Source organism: Micropterus salmoides, unplaced genomic scaffold (genome assembly GCF_014851395.1).
Source record: "Micropterus salmoides isolate LMB-PRFRI ecotype aquatic unplaced genomic scaffold, ASM1485139v1 Ms_hic_scaffold_13, whole genome shotgun sequence".
Lineage (NCBI taxonomy): Eukaryota > Metazoa > Chordata > Actinopteri > Centrarchiformes > Centrarchidae > Micropterus > Micropterus salmoides.
Window position 1 is genome coordinate 10,699,190 of NW_024040374.1, and position 25,721 is coordinate 10,724,910.

Consider the following 25,721-nt stretch of genomic DNA (forward strand, 5'->3'; position numbering starts at 1 on the left):
CGATCATAGATCAGATTTAATTGTCTTTATGTGAATGATCTTGTGTAAACACACCTCTGTTCCGTGGTCTTATTATGAGAGTCTGCTGCAGTTTTAAAGCCCTGCTGTTGCATTGCTTCTGCAGAAACATATAAAACACTGCTGCCAGTTGTTGTGAGATTCTATCTGAGCCTCTCCTCTGGGCTGAAGTTGTCGTCGTTGTGTTCCTGACAGACATGGTGAGCCAGGCCCTGGAGCTGTCCAACCAACCACACGTGGTCGTGGCGACGCCGGGCCGACTGGCTGATCACATCCGCAGCTCCGACACCTTCAGCATGAGCAAGATCCAGTTTCTGGTAAGTTCTGGAAATATATACCACAAACTACTCATATACTTAAGATCTGTTTGACAATGTTAGGACTAAGTTTAAACCAAGTAAATATGTTGTTACACAGCACAAAGATTTGTTTACCGGTATGTCAAAAATATGCAAAAGAGAGGTCCATGTAGCAACGTAATGCTTTACTGTTTTCATACACTTCATAAGACAGGCTTTATTTTTAAACCCTGATTAGTCCCAGATTATCGTATACATATTTAATTGTTTACATGTCTTTTCAACAGCTAATCAACATATCATTGCTTAGTCAGCAGGATTTGAGCATGTTAAGCACGACTAACACAATTTGTTTTCAGATTTTGGACGAGGCGGACCGGCTGTTGGAGCAGGGTTGCACCGACTTCACCAAAGATCTGGAAACGATCCTGGGAATTTTACCAGCTAAACGGCAGACGCTACTGTTCAGCGCCACACTCACTGACACCCTGCATGAGCTGAAGAACATTGCCATGAACAAACCTTACTTCTGGGAGAGCAAATCGGAGTGAGTTACTTGCTGCTGTTTACAGGAATAGTGTTCGGTGTGTTTGTAGATATCAACGTACTTATTCAGGCCCTCACATTAAAAAATAAAGGTGGAAGAGAACACTCAGGGACAGTTTTTAGTGCATTTTGTGGAAGAAATCCTGTGTATCATTTATAAAACAGGAGCACTAGCCTGTCTTCTGATCAGATGCATCTCTGCACAAATGCCTTTGGATGCGAGGGAGAGTCATGCAAATAATGGGATCAGAAATGTGAAGTGTGGTTGAATGAGCATTCTGCTGGATTTACTTGTGCTCAGACCATTTTCAGGGTTCAGATATGTGCAGAAAGCAGCTACAATCTCAAGCAGGTGTTTTTAAAAAAGGTTGTGACTGAGAAATTGTAACACCAGTGACAGCAGACTTCAGATGGGTGCAGAATAAACTTCATAGAAGCACAGCTCATGCTCTGGTTGTTTTCATATTAGTTTACATCTCCTGTTCAAGGGTTAATTATATGGCTGAGACTGTTTTTGTGAGTTTGCGTTGTGAAGCTGTTATGTGGACAGAAAAATGACGGTTGCATTGAATTTTCATCTGGCTGAACATGACTGTAGCACAGTGTTGAGCAGATTTTCACGTGTTCTCTGCAGCTGAACACGAAGATATTCTCATTTTATCATCACAGTAGCCAAAGTAATGTTCAAAACATTCAAATACGTCTTGGCCTGAATCCATGGTAGCTCCAGGGTTGCTGTTCTGTACTATGACCTCTCTGGCAAAAGAAACTCTTTATGGGACAGTGAAATCACTTTATTGTTGTTAACAGGACACGAACAGTGGAGGAGCTGGACCAGAGGTACATCCTCACTCCAGAGAAGGTGAAGGACGCCTACCTGGTCCACCTGATCCAGAAGTTTACTGACGAGCATGACGACTGGTCCATCATCATCTTCACCAACACTTGCAAGTAAGAAGTAATGAAAATAGCATATACATTAAGCATTGTAGTGACCCTAATATGATGCAGGGTTTCTAGAGGTAACATGGTTGCCTTTTTATAAAACTAATTTAGCCAGTATGGTGTTAATTCAACTCCATGATTTTTGAGGCTGCAATTGGTGAATTGGATTGTGATTTGTAGCGTTTATTAGCATACATTTAGTATTTTATTGTTCAACTTCTATACAGATAAAGTTTATTATTATTGAATAGGTGAATAGAAATTAAGCTTACACGGTAAAAAATTTTTTATGGCCCTGAGTGCTATCAGTAGCCAGGGGGCAGCAGCCATTGTGGGTTTGTTTTATTTCATATAGAAAAGCATATTTATTTCATACAGTAATTTGTTTGTTTTAATTAATTCTTTCTCAGGAGCTGCCAGATCCTCACCATGATGCTGCGGGAATTTAATTTTCCGACCATCTCACTGCACTCCATGATGAAACAGGTGCGAATGCTGCAACTTTATTTTGCCACTCTGAATTTAGCTAGTACATCAGCCAGTACATTTCAGTAACTGAGGCCTGATGAAGGACACTTTTTAGGGTTATGAGGGAGAGGCCACCAAGTGTAGTCTGTATCTGAATCTGCTTTACTGGTCAATTAAGTTTCACGTACAAAGAATTTTACTTTGCTTTGTGTGAGAGAAAGGCATGTGCATTATCACCAGAGCTCCTCAACAAGCTTGTGATGGATGTGGGACTTATATTTGCCTCATTAACAAGACAATGTAGAAACGGTCGGTGTAAGGGATTAAAGCAGATTAAACCAGATGAATGGGCCTGCAGAATGAGCGATTGCTCTTTTATTTTTATCTTCACCAGAAACAACGGTTTGCAAACCTCGCCAAGTTCAAGGCCAGCGTCTTCAAAATCCTGATTGCGACAGATGTGGCTGCCAGGTAAGAAGCTCTGCTGAGCCGCTGCATGTCTCAGGAATGAGCGTCTTCAAGCTAAAGAAGTCTAACAAAATCATCCTAAATTTGTCATAGCTGTAGTGAGTTTTGACATCCTTCCTGTTCTTTCTGACTCTCAGAGGTTTGGATATTCCAACTGTGCAGGTCGTCATTAACCACAACACCCCTGGCCTTCCCAAGATCTACATCCACAGAGTTGGACGAACAGCAAGAGCAGGTGACCTTTTAACAACTTTATTAGTATATTTGAACTTTTCTTTTCAAGTGACAAGATCAGAAACGTCAGGCTCATGTCCCCCAGGGACAATGACTTGCTCTGGTTCATTACATATAAATAAAATAGAAGCAGCTCATACATGAGGTTTTCTACCTCTGCAGGGAGGAATGGAGTTTCCATCACACTGGTGACACAGTACGACATCCACCTGGTCCACTCTATCGAAGAACAGAACAGTAAGTTACTTGGTTATAGAGACCGCTTTTCCTCTGTGTGCATCTCAGAGCTCAACTACACTGTGTCCTGATCTGCCAGCCTGTCCATACTGGTGGCTGCAGTGTGAACCTTTAACTGAACTGTTTTAATTGAAATGAATCTTGTGATAGTTATACCGATGTTCTTCTTTAATTCTCACACTCTTTTTCGGATTATGAACAATGTTAACATGTTCACTTCCAAAGCACTCATGGCTGATTCTTGAATTCGCTACCTCCTTGCTTTAATTGAAAGATGTCTACTGAAAAGTGGCTCCTCTATGGTCAAAAATGTTATCGCAAAAAAAAAAATTCATACCAATGTCGATAATTACCACAATAAACGTTAAATCATTATTTGCAATATAAGTGCTAATTAGTTTGTGGTTCAAATGAATTAAATCAAACATTTACTGACAATATATTGAACATTGGTTATATTGTTGAGGAAAATTATATTGCAATAATTACCATTGTCTTATTGCTGCTCTTATTCTTATTCATTTTAACAAACTGAAAATTACAGGAAAGCCTTGAAGACAGAGATAAGGTCCTGACTAGATAAGAGCGTGATTACATGGCCTTGCACACCTACCAGTAACACCACAAAGTCCGTTGTAAGCCTTTAGTTGTGTGTAAACGTGTGGTGTAACGCTACAAACTGGTCTGTTGCATTTCTACAGAGACGAAGCTGAAAGAATATCCTGTGGAGGAGAAAGAAGTCCTGAAGATACTGACCCAGGTCAATGTGACAAGGCGGGAGTGTGAAATTGTACGTATGCCTCTTTTCTTCATGTCCAGTCATTATTTCACCTCTAACAGTTGGTGTTCATTAAATCTCTCTAGTGTTTTGCAACAAAATTCATGATGGATTTGTTCCAATATTTGAACCAGTACCTGGAAAAACATTTCATTCATTTCCTATATTTGACTTAATTACAGCATAGTTCTTTAGTCATAGCTGTTTCATATTTTTCAAACTGGGACATTATTTGTTTTGACTGTAAATCAGTCATTTGGATTTTCTCACTAAAAATGTTTACATGGCAAATTCTTTTCTGCATTGTAGAAACTCGAGTCAACAGATTTTGATGAGAAAAAGGAGATCAACAAGAGGAAGCAGCTGATCTTGGAAGGAAAGGTATGTTCATTGTTTGTTTTTTGTTTATAACAGCTAAACTTTTGCTTTAACTGACAGGTGGAGAAGTTAGGTTTAATGTGTGAACACTTAAGGACTTTTTAGGGGTACTATGACACAGGTTTCCCCAGGTCATGTTAGTGTCTAATTGCTAAACTAATGGAAGCCAAAGGTGACAGCCTGCGACTCCATAGCAGCTCAGCCTCTAGAAGCTCTGCCTGCTCGGTTGATTGACTGACTCAGTAGTCTTGATAAGGATGAAATGCTATCCATTTGCTAGCCAACTGAAGGTCAAGATTATATTTATTTTGTTTCATTACAGACTATGTAGAAAGTACTACAAGTGGCTTGAATGGCACAACGTAACCTCAGTTAGCATAGTGTCTTGTCATGAACCAATAGAATCTTCACATGTAAGAGGGGTGAACAATAACCTCATTTGGACACTAACTGAATCTCTGTAGGTCTAAGAAGGATAAATATCCCCAGACAAGAGCCATCCTTCAGATATTCGTGTGGTTTCCTAGAGGAGGATGTTAACTTGAAATTTATTTTGAAGTTTTTGGAAAGGATGAGGAAGTAATTATAGGAAAATGGAGACTGTGTTTAGTTACAACACTTACAATTAATTTCTAGCATAAACCGAATTAATTTATTTTTCCCACCCCTATTGGCTACTGGGGTTCTTGCCTTCCTGTTGCTGGGGTCGATGCAGCACGGTTGTAGCATCCCACTCTCACTAACTACATTCTCTAAAAGGCTTGTACACACATGTGCATATGTCTGCTCAAATGGTCAGAAACAGACTCCATGAAGGTGGTATGAGGGCCCGACGTCCACAGGTGGGGGTTGTGCTTACAGCCCAACACCGTGCAGGATGTTTGTCATTTGCCAGAGAACACCAAGATTGGCAAATTCGCCACTGCCGCCCTGTGCTCTTCAGATGAAAGCAGGTTCACACTGAGCACATGTGACAGACGCCGTGGAGAACGTTCTGCTGCCTGCAACATCCTCCAGCATGACCGGTTTGGCGGTGGGTCAGTAATGGTGTGGGGTGGCATTTCTTTAGGCGGCCGCACAGCCCTCCATATTCTCGCCAGAGGTAGCCTGACTGCCATTAGGTACCGAGATGAGATCCCCAGACCCCTTGTGAGACCATATGCTGGTGCGGTTGGCCCTGGGTTCCTCCTAATGCAAGACGATGCTAGACCTCATGTGGCTGGAGTGTGTCAGCAGTTCCTGCAAGAGGAAGGCATTGATGCTATGGACTGGCCCGCCCGTTCCCCAGACCTGAATCCAATTGAGCACATCTGGGACATCATGTCTCGCTCCATCCACCAACGCCACGTTGCACCACAGACTGCCCAGGCGTTGTAGGGAGGTCATACAGGCACGTGGAGGCCACACACACTACTGAGCCTCATTTTGACTTGTTTTGAGGACATTATATCAAAGTTGGATTGGCCTGTAGTGTGGTTTTCCACTTTGATTTTGAGTGCGACTCCAAATCCAGACCTCCATGGGTTGATAAATTTGATTTCCATTGATAATTTGTGATTTTGTTGTCAGCACATTCAACTATGTAAAGAAAGGAGTATTTAATGAGATTATTTCATTCATTCAGATCTAGGATGTGTTATTTTAGTGTTCCCTTTATTTTTTTGAGCAGGGTAGTATCCAGCTCATCACACTCTATACCAGGCTGCTGGGAAGGACAACTAAGTTTTCAATATTAAATTACTTACTTGGTTTACATGAAGCAGTTCTTTCAAAGACATTTCTCTTTAAAATTAACTTAATTATAAACTAAACAGTAAAATGAGGGCTTTCTTATGTTCCCAACAATCGGTACCAAAATAACCTGGTTCTGTCCAGGATCCCTAGGTGGAAAACTCAGCGTTACCTTACGTTTGTCTGCTTCTTCTGATGTCAGTGTGAGCATGAGCTGGTTTTCTATTGCACTGGTTCCAGAACTCTGAATTGCCACCCCCATCTGATATGTTAAGCTATACATATAGAAAATAAAGTGAAGTGAAATGACAGTTAAGTTAATGACTTAAAATGGCCTGTTAATTTGTGATCCTTTCAGGATCCAGACCTGGAGGCTAAGAGGAAAGCCGAACTGGAGAAGATCAGGAGCCAGAAGAAGCGGTTCAAACAGAAAATCCAGGAGAGCATTCAAAAACAGAAACGTGGACAGCTGAAAAAGAAACTCAAGAGAAAACTGATGAAAAAAAAAAAGGCAGCGCAGGCAACGGTGTGAAAACTGCTGTGACCCATGTATATACTACAAGTTTATAACTGTACACTATGTAATATTTTCCCATCTGCAAATAAATTTAAAGTTGTGCTGAATCTCATGCCATAAAACCAGTTGCTCAAGTTGACAGCCTTTATTGATTCAATTTAACAAGGAACAGCCATGTTGTGATGAAACTTCACTGCAATAGGTATTTACATCACATTGAGCTCTCAAGTCCATTCATTTAATCGCTGCCTGTTGATGTAAAGAATCAAGGGTTTGGATGCAAATGTTTAACAACTACTCTACAACTGAATCACTGCACATGTTGCAATTCATTGTGGCTCAGATGGGGGGGGGGCAACACCAAAGCAATACAATAATATTACGGCAGCAGGTTCTTAAAGCTATAACATGTTAGGATTTCAATGGAACGGTCTGATATGTAAAACTAATTCATTGAACAAATGACAGATTCGCACAAAGCCAACAAAATAGAACTACTTCTAAGTCAATTAAACATGGCAGCATCTACTTACAACATGATTGTCACATGTCTGCAGAAATGAGAAGCAGGTAAGAAACAGCGAAGTACATTCTTACTGTGTTCAGAAAGCGTCTTTCCTGGAAGAGTTAAAAAACTACAATCCCTCGGACAGTTTGAGGAGAAGATAAAAAATTAATGGAGAAAAGGAAACTGTCTGCCTCGTTCCTGTTGCTACAAAAACAGGTTTTTAGTAAAACTACACAATGGCTAAAAATAACACCCAACTGAACAAAACGTGACACACAAAGCAGCGAATCATCTGACAAAAGCAAAGTTTGGATCAACTCAAGGTTCAGGTTCACACAGTTCTTCAAGAAGAGGGTTTGGGATCCATATAAATCTCGAGAGGAACTCTCAGAATACATAATGCAGGCAAAACATCTTTGCACAAATCAAAAGTCCACAGAAGGAAAAATAGATTCTACCAGCCTCAGTTTATTTTACTTCACAGAGAAGGAAGGTGGCTTTTTTCCTGCTAAACTCACTGACCTCATTATCTGGCCTGATATTGATATAAAAAAAAAACATTACAACTCCTTTTCTGTGGTGTTTTTTGAGCCCTCTGGTGTCCTAGTTTTTTTATGCTGGTAGTTTGATTTTAACTACATTCATGCTTGTGCAGCAGCTGTTTATCTGAAGGTTATTGGTTATAGGCACTGATTCACGTTTCTCATTCACTTTTCATTTACCTCCTTGCCATCATCAGCATTTCCACTGTGTGTAACTGGGGTTTAGTTAAGTGTCAAAATATGTTATTACACAGGAACCAAAGATCTTTCATGTTGATGTTGCGTTGAAACTTGACATATTTCATTTGTGTCTTATTTTTTCAACCCCTGATTATGGTTAGATTTGTGTGGCTGGGCAATATGGTCATCAGCCTGGCTATATTGCTTCCCATGGTAACATTCACAAAATCAAAATGCTTTGTGATGTGACACTGGGTTTTACAACTACATCTAATGTGTGGTCCTTTATTGGGACTGAACAGTCCTAAAGCCACACGTTTCCCTCTAAATTTTCAACCCTGGCAATGACCTGAACTTGTTTTCCAGAAACTCTCATATCCTTCTCTCTCTCAGCCACCTTCCTTTTCTACTCCTTACCTGTGGTGGATTGATTGCCATGACCGCCTGTAAGCCTCGACTACTAACATCATTCTTTCCCCCTTGTTTGGTTTCTTTCACCTCAAGCAGGGATCTGTGTGGCGATTGTTGACAGTCCACAATCCCCTGAGGAATCAATCGATGCAAAGCATTCAAGCACTTGCCAATCTAAGCGTACACAGAGCGTAAAAAAAAAAAGAAAAAAAAAAAAGACATCTGGTCATGAAGCACTGTGGGACAACAACCACCCCTGCTTTCAAAAGATTAAAATAAGGGAAAGCCTTCGCTGAAACATCAAATGACACTGAGTTGAATATCCAATGCTGGTCGTGTCTGATAGTTTCGATGACTTTTTTGCAATTTTGTGCTCTGTGATAAGAAAGGTACTTCAGAGAAGAAAAACTGTCCCATGATGATCGCGATATCTGTGGGATTCGCGCGTCATGCCTTGAAAAAAATAGTCTGAAATCCCCGTGCCACTCCACCACTGATGTGTGGTCGAAACCACCCCATTAGACCTTGTGAGTGAGCCAGTGGTTCTCAAGGCAAATGAAAGGTATTTCAATTCAAGGCTCTTTAATCTCAGACTATAGCACAGAAACCGTGTTTTTATTTCCTCACCGAGAGGGTGTGTCGAATGCTGCTTCCTTCAGAGGCTGTCGAGGTTTTTGGGCCCAATAGAAGATTGTTGGTACCGCTCTCCTCCCATGATAAACCAAATTTAAAAAGATTCAGGATGAGCAACCAATTGACTTTTAGCATGGGGATTTTGTGTTGCTTGTTTGATGGCTTTCTGCAATCATGCCCCCCTGCAAGTTTGGAGAACTAGTTCTTCAAATTCAACTGGAAAGCTTTGGATCCCCATCTGAAGAGGAGATAGCTTTCCTTCCTTTTCTGGAGGCTGTGGGTTCAATGGGTTTGCTGGATTATTTTGTTGGGAGTTGAGCCTCATTTGGATTCCCATTAGAGACCGTTCAGGTCTCCCCTCTGTTTCCCTCAGCAGCTCGACCACACGCTGCCATCTTCTCGACTTCCCTCCTTCTCTTTGCACGGACATCGGCCTCTGCCTCTCGCTTGTTCACTCGGCCTCTCCTGCCATCTTCCCGCCCGTCTGTTCGTGCGCTCTTCTTCTACCCTCAGATTTCTCTCGCTGGTCATTGGTTTGGTTTCGCTATCCCGTCGCTTTCACTCGGTGGTGCTTCGGTTGTAGCAGAGGAAAACAGGTATCCATTTTATGTTTTTATTATTTCCCAGATTAAAAAGCTGATGAACTAAGCTCAGCTCAAGCCTAGCTCCCTTCTTCAAGTGACCTGAAAGACACAGAACAGGTTTATAACCTTTAGACCAAAAACAGATGAGCAATACTGCCTTTAGAAGAGACCTGAATGTCTCTAGCTGAAGGAATTATTCTAGTCTTCAGTGGAACAAAATAATTAAATGCAATTAACTAATACAGAACTAATTACCTTAATAGCCTGTAAAACTGCCCTGTTCAGCTTTTCTGAATTACTTCAAAGACACCGTCACATTGGTCAAAGGTGAATTTACGGTGGATTTTACATTTTAGCTGCAGGACAAACTAAAACCACACAAAGTGCAGGTAAGATACACCACAAAAAAGAGATACATCACAAGACAGTGACACCAATAGTAACATAACCAACAAATCATCAAAGTCGACTTATTTTCTATAAAGCTGTGATTTGCATGATAAGAAGTCTGCCAAGATTACTATTTAGATACATCTGGAACCTGTGGCCCTGCACACCAATAGTCATACGACACATTTCTTTCAGTAAGGAAACATGATAGCTGTACTACTTCCCAAACTTCAAATGTGCTATACCGTAACTACAAAGACTGTTTTATGTACTTACACTCTAGTACTGTGACAGTCCAGTCACCCCACCATGCTGGTATGCGCGTTCACCCTGGTAAGTCGAGTCCTGGGACAAAGCCACATCAATTTGGGACTTAAACTCATCGCCCAGGTAGCTGTCCTGAGAACAGGAGGACAGAAACATTATTGCAGACACATTTTGATATTCATCAGTAAGCTCTATGCAAAGACCTCTCAATCTCTCCTAATTCAAAACTATTACATTATACCTTCCTCATTTTTACTGGATTTGTTCAATTTATATTATGAACAATGTGAACAGTGCAACTAAACTATACCACTCATTCAAATTGTGAATCCATGAACATATGTGACCGTGATGTGCTACCTGGGACAGCTCTGGCTGGGAGAGGCCAGGCTGGCTCATCTGAGAGGGCTGGCTCATGGAGATGTAGCCTTGTGTCAGTGGCCCCTGGGAGAAGGACTGGGAGGCCCCATCCTGGCTGACCTGACTGTTTGGTCCGTTACCCTGACTGGACCCCTGGTTTCCCGAGCCACGGACCCTCTGCCGCCCACCACGGCCAGGTTTTCCCTTCATAGCTCCACGACCTTGATTGAGGAAACAAACAAAAAAGATATCAGGACCAGTGTCAAAACAAACATGGTACGCAATCATTGTTCTAAGGTCATGTTATTTACACTAAATGGGAGAAGAACCACAGTAAGTGAGGCTTGGGGTATACTATTATTGCTTGTGGACAATAAAGACAGGGTCCCTTTGACTTGACTTGAGAGCTCAAAAGCACAAATACTACATGTGTTTTCAGTTTGTGTAATGGTTCAGTGGACAAAGTGTGTTGTGTTGTACCTGCAGCAGGGCCGTTGGTCTGACCCAGGTAACTGGGTGGAGGCATGGGTGGCATCACCAGATTGAAGGGTATGGGAATATTCATGGCAGACATGTGACCGGCCCCCCCCCCAATCATACCAATCTGGTCATGGGTTTGAAAGTACATGTTGGACGGACGTCCAGCTGAAAGAAAACACACAGAACAACACATGTCAGTTTTTACAAAGAAAACAAGACTGGACAAGCCTAGTTTGCTGGACTTTAATGCAATGTTGAAAAAAAAAGTTTAGTCATTGGTTATTATCTTGAGTGATACCATAAGATACCAAATGTGTGTTAAATAGATACCAGCATTGCTGCGGTCGTAGGCAGAGCCAGGGATGAGAGCCTCGCGGGCATCGTACATCGCAGTGCTCATAAAACGTCCCCCCTGGAAAACACCAGATAATCACCATTTGTCAGTTACATACTTCACAGATTCAAGGCTGTAACTAACAGATGTATTCACTTATGATAATTCTGCCCATTACTCTAAAGATTAGCAATTTAGTATAAAAAATGTCCATCAAATTTCCCTGAACCCAGGTCAATGTCTTCAAATTACTTGTTTTGTCACAGTCCAAAACTCATAGAGCACTAAGAAAACCAGCAAATACTCACATTTGAGTATTCATCTGTCAATCAACAAGCCAATTAATCTACCTATCGTTGCTCTCTACTAAGATTCAAGACTTTAGTCTGGTTAACAACTGTTTTTAATAGGTCTAACAAATGTACAACTGCTTTTAAATCATACTGTGGCTGAAGGTAAGATGTGGAAAATAGCTTTAAAGCAAATCATCCTTCCTAACAGTTTAGTCAGTATCACTTTGTCATCTGGTTTCATGATGTTTTCCTCCAGAGCATGATGGGTGCACATACAGTAGTTTGTTCTACTCACAGGGTTGATGGTGTTGACCAGTTTGCGGGGCTTGCTGAACTGCATGAGGCTCTCCCTGAGGTTGTTGAGGGGTCCCTCCACGAGGACTTTCTGCTCCTTGTAGTTGTTCAGCAGGTTGTTCCACAGCGGCTGCTTGGAGAGGGCCTTAGGGTTTCCCACAATGATCACACCATACCTTCATTCACAACACACACAAAAAGTCTGCTGCTCAGAGACTTTCCCACGATGATAGCATCTTTAAAATTATTCTGGCACAAGTTTTTGTTTGTCTAGCCATCAACAGTATCTGATTTGCAAGATTCTCCATTAGCTTCTACAGTAAAAATCTAAAGAGATCATCATGAACCAATGAGCTGGCTGTGTGATGTGCCGTATTTATCCACTGTGATGTCTTAATAGTTGTACTGAGGTTTTTACTTGGCTCTGGTCAGCGCCACGTTGAGACGACGTGGGTCATTCAAGAAGCCGATGCCCTGGTGCTCATTGGCACGAACACAAGACAGGATGATGAAGTCCTTCTCTCTGCCCTGGAAGGCATCCACACTGGCAATTTCCACTTGCTGTAATGAGACATGACAAGAGGAGAGTGAGGGGGAGAAGCATAGTAAAAACAGATTTTTTCCAACACTGCAGAGCAACCTGGCTAATGATAACGGAGGCTTACAATCAATTTGAATTTATTCTGTCTCTTTAGTTAATAAGATGCCTCAATCTCATCTGTGAGGAGATAAAATAACCAGACACACAACTCCCAAATACTGCATTTTTGCTCAGTTAACACTATTTTGAATCTACAATGAAGCTTAAATTGATTTTAAAAATACAAAAAATAAAAATAAGCTGTGTACATCTGTGTGGTACCTGATAGAGTTTGGTGTGCAGGGAGCCGCTGAACTGCATGTACTGGACCAGGTAGGAGCGCTGACCCTCATATGGGGTGATGATGCCGATCTGGTCAGGTTTGGCTCCAGCCTTCAGCAGCCTGGTAGTGATCTTCTCTACGTTGGCCGCCTCCGTCCTTAAAACATTCATCAGTTAAATGCTGTACTGCTCAGTACTGGGAAAATTACATCTGAAGTTAATGTGAGTAGACTAATCGACTTAAAATGCAAATCATGTCTGTGGTGCCTCAACTTGGCACATCATGCAACATGAGGATCAGGATGATTTTATTTACTAAAGCATGCATATAATTAAAACAATTTTAAATTAAAAAGGTGTGATCCTGATTTAAGTGTTTTGCGAAGGTGACCCAATCATTCCTGTTAATCATGATTAACAAGGGGAAGAAACCATGCGACCATTTCATACAAGTAAGCCAATAGAGTGTGTGACGTTACCTGTTAAGGTAGGAGGTTCCAGAGCTGGCAATCTCCTCCTGACCCTGAGTCACGTAGAAGAACATGGGCTTGTCCGGCTGCGGCCACTGGAAATCAAAGCCTTTCTTGATACGGTCAGCTGGGGAGAACAGGAAGATTTCATTATAGTTTATGACAGAGTTTGTAGATCTTTTTAACTGCCAATGTACCAGCCACAGCGAAAATTAATTTGCCCCTCCATCAAACCAGATAATTATAACTTCTGAATCTTGACAAACCTGCAGTCACGCCATTCTGCAGGGAGCCCTCGTAGAAGATGTTGGAGGGGAAGGCACTGAGAGCCGGGTGCATGCGGTACTGGACCTGCAGGCGGATTGGCCGGATTCCTAGGACCACCAAGCGTTCAAACAGGGACTGGGACAGACCTGCTTTGGCTGCCTTCTTACACATCACCACAGGACCCAACTGGCAGTGATCACCCACCAGAATGAGCTGGGTGGAGGAAGAGTCACAAGTGTAAAAAGTGGGTTAATACAACAACATATTGTGAGAAGTTTTTGGTCCTGGATATTCAGGACAAATATTTTGCTCATCTTAATAGATATATTTAGGGCCCCAACAGTGAACGCTGGAGGACCCTATTGTGATTGTTAGAATTATTCTTCTTCTTATACTTATTCTTCCCCATCGATCGCATTTTTGGGACGCTTAGCATGCATGAAAAGTTGGCTAAATTGGCACACACATCCGAACTGGTGAAAATAGCGATCTGATATGGGTACGGTGTAGTTGTCCTAGGAATTTGATCAGATTGACTTCAAATGCGGGCTGTGCCATGCCAACACCCTTGCGATGTTAAATTGCGAAGCTTTTTTTGATTGATCAAACGGCGTGTTTGAGAGGCTAGGGATGCTTGAAATCTCACAATACTTTGCACACACATCAGAATGGGTGTGTTGTAATGTCTGATACTGTTCAAGGGCATGTGTGTGGAAAAACGGCTCTATAGCGCCCCCTTCAAGATTTCAAAGGAGCAGCCCCAGCTGTCTGTTACACCTAGGGCTACCAAATTTTGTAGGCACGTGTATAATGTTGGGACTTAAAGAAGTCTCTTGGAGCCATATGCTAAACCCAACAGGATGTCGGCCATATTACATTGAATGTTGGATTTACCTCCATTTATAGGTCCCATACTTTAACGAACTTGTCCTACAGTTCCGTACAGTAACCTGATCAACATTCAAATGTAAGAAGCGCGACCTTAACGGCCTTGCAATGTTATATTGCAAAGCTTTTTTTGATTGATCAAATGGTGTGTCCATGGCGTCGCGTTCAATTTTGATGATTCGCCATGAAAAGGAAGTACCATGTAAATGCACTAGACATGGTCAGACCCTTAGAATCTCACATGTCAATATCCAGTGGTAGTGACAGCGCCACCTAATGGCATCAGGAAAGGACATGTTTCAAACTTTACCCCTAATACAACACATAGCACCTTAGGGACAAAAATGTCAGTGGGGAATAGCATAGCAGGTTGACCACATCCATCTCAAAGTTCTGCAGGAAAGCCATAATGCTTTAATGATATTACATTGTGAAACTTATAGGTTCTTATCAAATGCAGTCATCGTGGTCAGTTATTACTCGCCATGAAACAGGAAGCTGTTTTTTAAGAGCTGTACCTTTAAAGCCACCGAAAGTCTGCCACGTTGAATTGAAGTAGTAACTGACATTTCATCCACACATTGTCAGATATTTTCCACACATCACCTTTGTGATATGTGCAGTGTTAACTTATAGCACTACCCATTATTCAACGACAGTGCTTAACTCCCTTGCGAAAATGACAGAATACACACACACACACACACACACACACCAGATACACGGATGCAGCACACCCCGACTTGAAGGAAGTCGTACCACGCAATAGCTGCGCGGGTGCGGCACACCCCGCCGAGCAGGAGATGTTCGCAGCTCAACGTTGCTTGCATCTTTAATTCATATTATTATCCATCCAATTTGCTTAAAAATTCTAATAAATGCTGGGCTACACTGTTTTACTACCTATCGATCCAGCTGTAGGGATAGCGATTTAGCTGTCTGTATGAGTATGTGTACCTGCTTGGCTCCCAGCACCACGGGCACCATACATTCTGGCTCGGTGGCCTGGGTGCTCTCATCAATCAGGATGGATCGGAACTGCATCTTGGCCAGTCGAGGGTCTCCAGCCCCGACGCAGGTACAACAGATAACATCAGCATTCTGGGCAACAAGGAGGAAGATAATGAATGTATAATCCTCAAAAGGAAGAGGGAGTCTTGGGGTTACTAACTAAGACCAAAAGAAAACAATCTCAAAATAAGCAACAAGCTTCTTGGTCATCACAACACTCAGTATGGAGATGGTCATAGCACTTTTACGGAATAATTAACACAGTCAGAATGAATTTTGATTTGCTTGGCCAAAACTACTTGTTGAACTAGTAGAGCCTGAAAAGCTGTAGCAGGCCTCTTTGTAAGCTCCTAGCTTCAGAAAAAAACAAAAAACAAAAAAAAAAACGTTCATAATGTATTATGACCTTTTGATTTAATGTTTTATAACTAATAGTAATACCAGTTTATATCAATGTGCACCAAGAATCTCTGACCATGTTCCATAGTACGTTATAACCATCAACTCTGCCTCGTTATAAATACACTTTAGTCACAATTTAGAATTAGTGATATAAAATGGAATAATACCTTATAGTAATGTTGGCACCTCAATTCCTTAAAATGAATCGATGAAATTGATGTAATTATGATGTGTTTTGTGCTAAACTGCAAAATGTTCAAAATTCATACAGATTGTTCATAAAGTGAAGAAACATAAATAAAAGTTGTTTTCCTGCGCAAAATGTGTGTCACTTTACTTAAAGCAAACAATTACGTGTTATAAGGTCTTAATTAGTTCATATGGTATTATGTCCACCTGTAATATATTATACAGGGATGGACATTTTAACACTTTACTTAAAGCAAAGAAAGACATGCTGTATAACATTAAACATTACTATAAGCTATTATTCCATTTTATCTCTCTAATTCTAAATTGTGACTAAAGTGTATTTATAACGAGGCAGAGTCGGTATAATGTGTTATGGAACATGGTCAGAGATTCTTTGCGCACATTGATATAAACTGGTATTACTATTAGTTATAAAACATTAAATCAAAAGGTCATAATACTTTTTGAACTTTGCTATAGTGCTTAATGCATGTTTGTGAGTGATTATTGCAATTGTTATTGCATTATATCGTGTTATAAATGTATGCATAAGTCATTATAGCGATGACCTTCATCGAAAGTGTTACCAAAAAACCTTTCATGGTGAAAACGGTTAAGTTTCAACACTTTGAAGCTCTTCCTCACCATAAGAAGCTCTCTCTCTGCAGTGCGTTTCAAAGCCCTGTAGCGTTTCTCATCAGCAGATGACAGCTCACCAGTCTCATCCTTCAGCTGTTGTAGTTTCTGAAGCTCCGGCATACTAGGGAGACAAAGGCACATCAAGGTGATGTGAAGAGAAGGCACACTAATGTTATATATACACACAACCAAGCTAATCTGTGACCTAAAATAGGGGTTTTCAAAGTCTTAAAAACCCAGACCTATCCCGTTTTGGAACTACAACTCCCATAACTAGTTATGGTGGAGGTATGCAGGTAGGATAAAGTTGCTATGGAGTCAATTAGCTAACTGCGGGCTACAACTTGAGCTCCATTACTTGAGCCAATATTTGTTTACATCTTTCACAGTGAAAAGTATGCAGAATTATCTATTAGCAGTTCCTGTGCTGTGGTCCAGGAATCAGTTAGACAAAATACTACATAACTACCAGGAATCCTGAAAAGAGTTAGCATGAAAAAGATAACTTGAACAGGAAGAATATGGATGTGTAAAATCTAGTAACACAATAAAATGCCATGCCATTGGCGCTTGGTCAACCAGTTATTAAACGGGTGTTTGTACAAAGCAGCAAACAAGTATTAGTAACTTTTGAGTCCAGAGTCAACATGCCTACATGTCACTGACCTGTCCATGTTGCTGATCTGGTTGTGCAGCGCCAGGAAGGACACTGGTGACTCGATGGCCTCCCGGCTCTTGGCACACAGCCTGACGACCTTCAGTCCAGTCTTGTCAATCTTCTCAGTCAACTGATCAACGGCAATGTTACTGGGAGCACACACCAAAACTGGTCTGCAAACATACACACATTCACACCGTAAAGAGTTAGGTCAGAAACAGTTATGTAAAATACAGTTGCTAAGAATAACAAAAATTTGAACATTACAGGTATGCAAGTATGTTAATATAAAACTCTGTGTCTAACCCATTGCCTTGTCGGGACAGGTGATAGACAATAGTGGCAGAGGTAACAGTCTTCCCAGTGCCAGGAGGACCCTGGATCAGACTGAGAGGCCTCTGCAGCACCGTCTTCACAGCGTACACCTGGACATAAAAGTACAGTTTTCAGCCCAAATGAACTGTTGCAAATACAGACATCAGATATTTCTTAAAACATATATGCTGAGAAAGAACACACTCTACTCATTCTAATGATGAGAGATCCAAATTACACATTAAAACCAAAACAGACACATGTTCCCTTCTAAAACACAACAATGCCCTAAGTAGATTCATAATAGCTGTAACGTAAGAGAGACAACTCAACACATACTTTTTGCTGCAATGATGTTCATGTCTTGAGGGCATAAGAAAACACACAATGACACAGCTTCCTGTGTAACAGGAATAACGGGGAATCAGCGTGTAGTGAGGTCTGACCTGTGAGTGATTGAGGTCGGGCAGGCCCTGGGCCGTGAAGCGCTTTGGCAGCTGGCACTTGATGGTGACATCCTCAACCTCGTGGCCCAACAGTTTGTGATAAATGTAGCCAGACACGGAGGTCTCATCCACTGCAAACGTTTTGAGGGCGCTCTGCATCCTGCAGCAACACATATACAAATGAATATCAAAAATCATGAAGGAACCACTGTCCTTCCCATTTGCACCAATAGCTTTACTTTAAAATAGTGCTGGGCAACTATTAAAAATTTTAATAGCGATTAATCGCATGATTTTCTGCGATTAATACCAATTAATAGCGTTATGCATGAAATTGAATAATGAATTCTAAAGTAGTGTATTGCACACTTTTAATTTCAATCTACTACTATATACACAAAAGTGCATTAACATGTGGTTTGCAGACACTTTGAACAAATAAGGTGCTTTTTTTCCAGCAGTACTCCCTTTACACAGTAGCAATAAAATATTTCTTGTAAATCTCAACTTAAACATTAATGTAATCAAACCAAATATAAAAAATAACGCCATTTGCTACTGCCAGGGAATTACCTTTTATAGCTTGTAACATCATAACAGGCACCTTCTGAGCAACAAGTTAACATATATAAATCTGTTTTCTTTTCTGAGCAGGTATCAGCAGAAACATTTTTCTTTTATCAGGGAGCAGCATAAACAGTCTATGTTCAAATCAAATCATTGGAAGAGAGACTGATGCTCGCTGTTTGCGAGTTTCCAGAATCCATTACTGTTTACTAAATAGTTATCAGGACATCAACAGGGGGGAATTTGCATGGCAGAGCATTCCCGCAATACTAGATGAAGGCCTATCAGGTAAAGTTACGTAGCCTATAATTTGCCATGGTTACTATCTATAGAGCGCCAGCCGTTTACTCGCATAGCACTTGTCCCCTTTTCTGATCACCTGAGCAAGGGCAACCTCGCGGGGCCAAGCGACTACGTTGTGATTTTAAGAAAATTCCCAAGATTGACATCTTCCCAAGTACTAATCAGCATGCAGTGTGTAGCTATCCACTTCGCTATGGCATTTGATCGCTTGTCTTGCTTTTATTTAGACTATACTTCTCCCTCACGCTGCATCCAGCGTAGTCAGAGCCAGTGAGCGACGGACTTTCAAAACAATAATAAAAACTGCTAAAAACCAATAAAATAATTGTCGGCATTAATTAATTAATGTTTTAACGCGTTAACATGCCCAGCCCTACTTTAAAATGATTCCGCAGATTTACACAAAATTACCTCCTATAAACAATGGACAATTAGTTCTGTGCATTGTTTAAAGGAAGGAATGTTACATACTGTAATGTGGAGTAATATAGTAACTTAAGAGCTGTAAAATGTAATGTTCCCATCACATTCGGAATTTCGGGGTACACAATTTCAGCCCCCCGTGACCCTGTATGCAGGATAAGCGGTTGATGATGGATGGATGGACAATTTCAGCCTACCTGTCAAAGGAAGTGGACTTCCACACAAAGTCCACCTGGAAGTTGTGGGGGATTTCCACAGGTGCTCCCACACTGCTCCGCAACTCAATGGCAATTTCATCCCCATAGTCTTAAAACACAGGCTGTTAAGGAAGTCAAGCATTATCCTAAAGTATTTCTAGTAGGTGACGGTGGGTGGTACTGTGTTGTCTATGCTAGTCATTTAGTAAAGACCACAGACTTCCATCCGGGATTAATAGTGAGCCAGACTTAGGACACTGTAATGCAATGGATGATATAACTGCTAACAGTGTAAAGGATACTGTCAGGGACTTTGATGACATGACCGATGCCTTTCCACAGCGGGGCCAGGTCTCCCTTGTATCGCAAGCAGATCTCATCACCTTGCATCAGCCGCATATCTGTGATTGATACAAAGACACAAGTCAAAAACCCTTCTATGCTAAAAATTGGCCCACAAATAAACTAAGGAGGATGGGTGTACATAAACCACATGATGATACAGTACCGTGCACGCACAAAATGGCACAAAACCCCACTACAAAAACAGAGGCAAGAACAAAACCAAGCACACATGCCACCAAAAGATGCAGGGTTATGGGAAGTTGCGTGCAATTCTGAGGGCTGAAGGGGGATGGGGAGGGGCTCTATCTGCACCACAGAACCACTGGGAGGAAGTCAAGCTCTGAGAATTACCACCTGAATCCGTCTTGGGCAGTGTGAAATAGGCAATCCGCTTTTTATTCAGTCCCAGGTCCCACCTGACTGTTATATTGTCTTGAGTCTGAAAAGGAAAATTAAAAATAAATAAATATAAAATAAATAATAATAAAGTTCTGTAACTGTTTTAATGCCATTCAAAGAAATGACAAAAACAGATTCTGTCACCTGTAAACCACTCTATATATAAACGACCATGGTAATTCAAGGCAGACAAACACCAGTCTCTGAGTTATGAAGTTTCCTACTTAAATTGTTTCTCATATTGTTCAGGTACCTGGGACTCCTTAAGCTTCTTGTCGTAGTCTGCCTCTAGTTTGACCAAAGGGCCAAAGATATTTTGGTACTGGTAGGCGTCCTCATAGCGTAGCAGCACATGCTGGGGCTCCTCGTCCACTCCCGGTTTCTCGAGGTCTTCCAAGGTGGCACTGGGATTGTCCTGGGGGGGAAATAAATCCAAAGCAACTGTCATAAAAGTACATCACACATCCTATCACAAACTCTTATTCCATGTATAAAAGTTTACAACCTTCAGGTCACAACATTGCTTTGAGCATGTAACTCCGGAGAAGAAGCCTCCCAGACTAGCATACCTTCCAGAGCTCCTCCAGCTTGTTGATCTGCTGGGCAGTGATCTGGCGGGCCCGAAGCTGCTCCTGCTCCGATGGGATCTTCACCAGCCAGGACAGAAAGCAGCGGTCCTGGATCAGTGGTTGCCACTGCGAGCTGTCCCAGTTGATGTCCTTCAGGCTACTCTGGCTGGCACAGGGCTGCCTGCATGAAGATACGAGGTTCAGACATGCAGAAACGTAGGTTGCATGTGGGCTTTTACAGTAATGAATCTATTGCAGAGGATGTAAAAATAGTATTTGTCATCATGGATTTCTCATAGTACATCTTGGTGCACGTCTTCCTGCCACAGAGCAGAAAGCACTAGTTTACTAAGGTCTGTGGACTAGCTGACTACTAGCTTCTGTCACATTCTGGTGAAATCTAGCAGGTTGTTGAATAAATCTGATGAACTTGAAATAAAATCAATGCAAGCTTCTCTGTTTCTAACTAGCTTATCACAGATATATTGGTGAATAATGTCAGTAGTAAGTAATAAGAAAGCCAAATATGTACTTGAAGTAATCTAAAAACAGTGTTACATTTACAGAGTTTGTATACCAGAGAGCACAGACAACTTGTTTTTGGACTCAGTACATATGTCTTTTTTAATAACCAGCTTTAAGGGATCCTATGTCCGGCCCTAGCTTTAGTCATATAATAATAATATAAATAATACACAGACTAATTAAATTATATTGGGTCTTTTTGTCATGTTTCATTTCATTTTACGATACCCAACAGCTGTTTTGGGGCAGCGCTGTCTTTATGCCTAAATATCAGGTTACATTCATTTTCTTGCCTTCATAAACATGCGTACATTTTGAATGTCAATCACTGGCTGACTGTTTAGGCCTTTCAGAGACTTTGCACCAGATTCCTGAGCCTCATGGTGCATAAAAACTCATTGCATGTAACGGCTGAAACTTGAAGTCTCACGATAAACTTCCTGTTTCAAATCAAGAATTTGCATATTTAGATTTGAGTTCATGCTCCAGAGTAGCTTATAATGTCTGAGCACACACAGGCCCCATGCTGTCCTCAAGTACAGTCTTGACAGAACATACTGTATTTGTGGGCACTGGTTACAGGCTGGTCTGCCTACATAAAAGGCTGCTGCCCTGCCGGCATTTACCTGCAGAGTAGCACCACCACGGAATCGGCCTTGGCCGGGATGAAGCCCAGGAGGAAGACATTGCGACAGCCGCAGTTGTAACACTCCAGCACCGTCTCGCCCAGCGGCCCATCTTTATGCAGCGTCACCTCTTTGCACTTGGCTCTCACCAAGTGGTTCACAATGTGACTGGAAGTCAGAGAGTGGGAGTCAAACGATTTGGAAAATAATCAGAAACACTTTGATCTCCGTGAAATTTGCCCTGGTAGCATTGCTGCAGAAATATATTTATAGTTTGCATACTGCATAGCAACACATTTTGACCAACAGCACAGAAACAGGACAATGTAGACCACTTCACAGTCTTAAACATACATTGAATTAGGGCTGGGTGATGTGGCCAACAATGTTATCACAATAAAAACATTTTATATCATTCGATATCGATAATTATCATGATAAATGTCAAATCATTATTTCTTTCAAGTTTAAAGGCTACGTTTAGCTCCTGAATGAAAACTGAAGGGCCAGATGGTTAATTGTGTGGTTAAACTTTTCTTTATGGTCAGAATGTGACAAACACCTGATGCCAAACAATAGATCATTTTACATATCTGAGCTACAATATTCAAAACTATTGTGAAAAAAATATTTTTTCTGAAAATATGATTAGTAAATCTATTTGCATCCCTTTTCCTCAACAAAATTAACATCTTCATATAAAAACTAAGTGCTCATTCGTTTGTGATTCTAATGAATTAAATCAAATATTTACAGACGATTGTTATTGAGGAAAATTATATTGCAATAATTATCATTGTTTTATTGCCCAGCCCTACATTGAATACATCCTCCTAACAAAACCGTAATGAAAAGGTCTATAGACAACAACATACAGATCAGTGTCTTTACACACCTTCAACATAATCTGTGTGGCAGGAGTCTGACTGATTGTGATGTAGGTGATCACTGACCGTGTTGACTGAAAAACGCATTCTCTAAAATGTAATAGTGTAATAAGCCACATTTATGGTAGTGTTTGTTATTTTGATTATTATAAAAACTATAAGTGGTGTGTTTTTTTTGGTCTCCCTCCGTAGCTTCATGTGTTCAGATGCTTATATGTGAGGTAATTCGGTGAAGATGAGTAAACTACACACCTGCCAGATGTGTTGCCACGTCCATTACAGAACCACTTCTTGCTGGTATTGCAGTACACCACACACGCTGGATCGTGGATACCACAGTAACTGAAAAACAACAATGTAGCAAAACACTTTACTGCACTGTTTAGTCAAAATACTACATGAGTCCCTTGCCTTGGCAAATGTAAGAAAGCCAAATTGACAATAGTTGAAAAATGTATTTGTACCTGGCAATTATAACTTTCCTTACACAAACTCCTAGGTCTGTTTAGGAACTCTATCCTTGTAAGCTATCACAAGGATGGGAGACAATCAAGATCAAATCTTTAACCCAGTAATAACCATCTTTTTTCTAAAGATTATACCTTTACCTTGCAAATTTCTCAACAGCCTTGCTATCACTTCCACAAGCAACATTAACCATTTCCCCCATGTGTGTATATTATTGTATAACTAGTGTCAATTTTTGTTTGTTTACAGGAGCGTAAATTATGGAAGTTGTGAATAACTTCCTGTTAAGTGACACAGAATGGGTGCCAGTATTGGACTTCAAATAATGATCTGAAAACTGTTACTGCAGCTGGCTGGTGTGTTGTCTTGAATGAGTACTATTTGTAAACGTCAATTAACGTTACTGTGCTTATCAGAAAAGTTGTAACGTAAAAGTTCTGAGATAATCAATGATGAATTGATGTATCTTTCTGCCCTGTTTGTGGTGTGTAACATCAGGGGGCACATAACAAATAAGCACTATTAATACAGTATTGTGTAGTCACAAACAAAACATCACTAATGTACAACAACTATTTCCTCTGTGATCTAAATTAAACGGACATTCTGAAATGGTGTGGTCCCTGTCAGTGTACCTGCATGCATGCACAGGCAGGTCTTTGGTGTAGTATGTGTCTTCTTCATCCTCCTCAAAGTTGAGCTCGGCCAACAGCTGGCTGGCTTTGGCCACGGAGTCATCCACTCCACCGTTGTGAAGACCCTCATCAGGACCATTTACCTGTAGCACAACACAAGCTTTAACGTTCCCAAACAAACTGAATGCTAACGATTAGCAGCTAGCAGCTAGGGGGACACACCGCGGAAATAAAACAGTTAATTATACGTTGACAGACAGTTAATGGTCTTGACTCTTATCTTTTGTCATTAAAGTTATACCCGTGAGTCTGGTTTGCATCGAACAGTTCAAAACAAACGTGCTATGACAGCTTATATTACTTTGGGAGTTCAGTTAATGGGCTTGATAGCTAGCAACGAGCTAACGGCAACAGCTAGCTAACATTCAATAATAGCGGGCTAAGTTACTAGGCAGCGCTAGGTCGGCTAGCTAGCTAACAGCAGCTAACGTCAGAAAACTGCGCTCTTATTGTGCCTTCCTGCAAAACTGAAAGCCACAGACCTGCCCGTCCAGCTGGCTCTGGGTCTGGCCTTGAGTTTGCGTCTGGCTGGGAAGAGTGAAGTCGGTGAAGTCGTACTCGGAGCCCTGGGTGTCCGCTCCGAGCAACTCCGTTTCCTCAGTGTCCAAGAAGGTGAGGGTCTGCGAGCTCGGCCCGTACGCCTCCACACTCATCTCGACTCTCAACTTTCGCTTTACTGAGCGGTTTCCGGTGTTCGTCTTAAGATGAACGAAATCCTCACGGTGTTTGTTTATCGATAACTGGCTTTGTAGGCCGACGCCGAGAGTCTGAATTTGAACCCAAACAAAAATGGAACCGATCAGAACCTCGAAAGCTCCAGCAGGTCCAACAGCGATGGTGACGAACTTCCATGCGCCGCTCAACGTGTGACGTTCACACCGCAGAGCAGAGATAGCGGAAAGAGCTCTCACTCTGATCTTATTTCCGGGTAGCAAAAACAGAATCGTGAACCTCTGGAGGGAAAACTGGGACATATTGGATGCTGACAGACAACTGTTCTTTAGACCAAATCGCTCAAAGCCTCGACATATATGAATCCCCACATTAAAATGATTTACAGCCTACTAGTTTGATCACCTTTAACAGGTGTTTTATTGGCATTATACACACTGCATATCTACAGCATTCACTGCGACCTCTGTGTGTTTTAGGAAAAACAATATTGCTACACCGACATGTGTTACAGATCTCACACTGAAGTAAATCCTTTCAATATGTATTTCTCATAAGGCTGGATTACTAACTAGGCAAAATGTGCCTCAGATCCCCAGGAGACCCACAAGTGTGTGTCACTGGGTTTTGATATGATTAATTGCAAGTTTGTACTAAAGTAGCCTATAAACTAAGGTAGGGGCTGCTTTTTGTTTGTTTTTAAATATGATACTGGTAATAGCCACACCTTCGTATAATTTAATTTAACTTACTCCCAAACAGTAGGTTTACAGTATTTTAATTTTTGAGTGCCAAACCAACATAATATTAATATTTAGGCAATTTAACGTGGAGTTGTGACACGTTTTGTGACGCAAAATTGCAAAAGTTAAATCCCAAGTGCAGATATCAGGCCAATTAATTACAAAACAGTGGTGGGTTATAGTGACATCGCTGATCTTTGATAAGCCTTTTATGCCAATTCCAACTTCATATTAGCACAATTGACAAGTAAATTCAA

The 25,721-nt window shown here is 41.2% G+C and overlaps 2 protein-coding genes across 4 annotated transcripts; one reads left to right on the forward strand and one right to left on the reverse strand.

The window, feature by feature from the left end:
* Positions 1 to 213: 213 nt before the first annotated feature.
* ddx49 (DEAD (Asp-Glu-Ala-Asp) box polypeptide 49) lies at positions 214 to 6,744 on the forward strand (the record flags this gene model as incomplete). The annotated part of the gene is given in 10 exon segments (XM_038715496.1): positions 214 to 335; positions 677 to 864; positions 1,674 to 1,814; positions 2,219 to 2,294; positions 2,671 to 2,747; positions 2,882 to 2,979; positions 3,141 to 3,215; positions 3,917 to 4,005; positions 4,303 to 4,374; positions 6,461 to 6,744. Coding segments are annotated over 10 exon segments (1,112 nt in total), but the record flags the coding sequence as incomplete, so codon positions are not given.
* A 5-nt stretch (positions 6,745 to 6,749) lies between these two features.
* Positions 6,750 to 24,929, reverse strand: LOC119900490 (regulator of nonsense transcripts 1). 3 transcript variants are annotated; one of them, XR_005444066.1, is made up of 25 exons: positions 24,532 to 24,929; positions 23,990 to 24,132; positions 23,139 to 23,228; positions 22,000 to 22,167; positions 20,849 to 21,029; positions 20,533 to 20,694; positions 20,232 to 20,319; positions 19,838 to 19,936; positions 19,536 to 19,644; positions 18,046 to 18,205; positions 17,591 to 17,709; positions 17,293 to 17,457; positions 16,633 to 16,747; positions 15,340 to 15,483; positions 13,494 to 13,707; positions 13,237 to 13,354; positions 12,758 to 12,914; positions 12,314 to 12,456; positions 11,897 to 12,071; positions 11,305 to 11,386; positions 10,975 to 11,139; positions 10,495 to 10,715; positions 10,144 to 10,266; positions 9,733 to 9,845; positions 6,750 to 9,576 (listed from the first exon to the last, which is right to left on the reverse strand). XR_005444066.1 is itself a non-coding variant. In XM_038715494.1 (24 exons), the coding sequence occupies exons 1-23, from the start codon at positions 24,700 to 24,702 to the stop codon at positions 10,147 to 10,149; spliced, it is 3,309 nt and encodes a 1,102-aa protein (XP_038571422.1). In that variant the 5' UTR covers positions 24,703 to 24,929; the 3' UTR covers positions 6,750 to 9,576; positions 10,144 to 10,146. The 3 variants fall into 3 exon arrangements, 2 of the variants coding, with proteins under 2 accessions (XP_038571422.1, XP_038571423.1); XM_038715494.1 differs by lacking the exon at positions 9,733 to 9,845; XM_038715495.1 differs by lacking the exons at positions 6,750 to 9,576; positions 9,733 to 9,845 and having other exon boundaries at positions 10,147 to 10,266; positions 20,235 to 20,319.
* Positions 24,930 to 25,721: the final 792 nt, after the last annotated feature.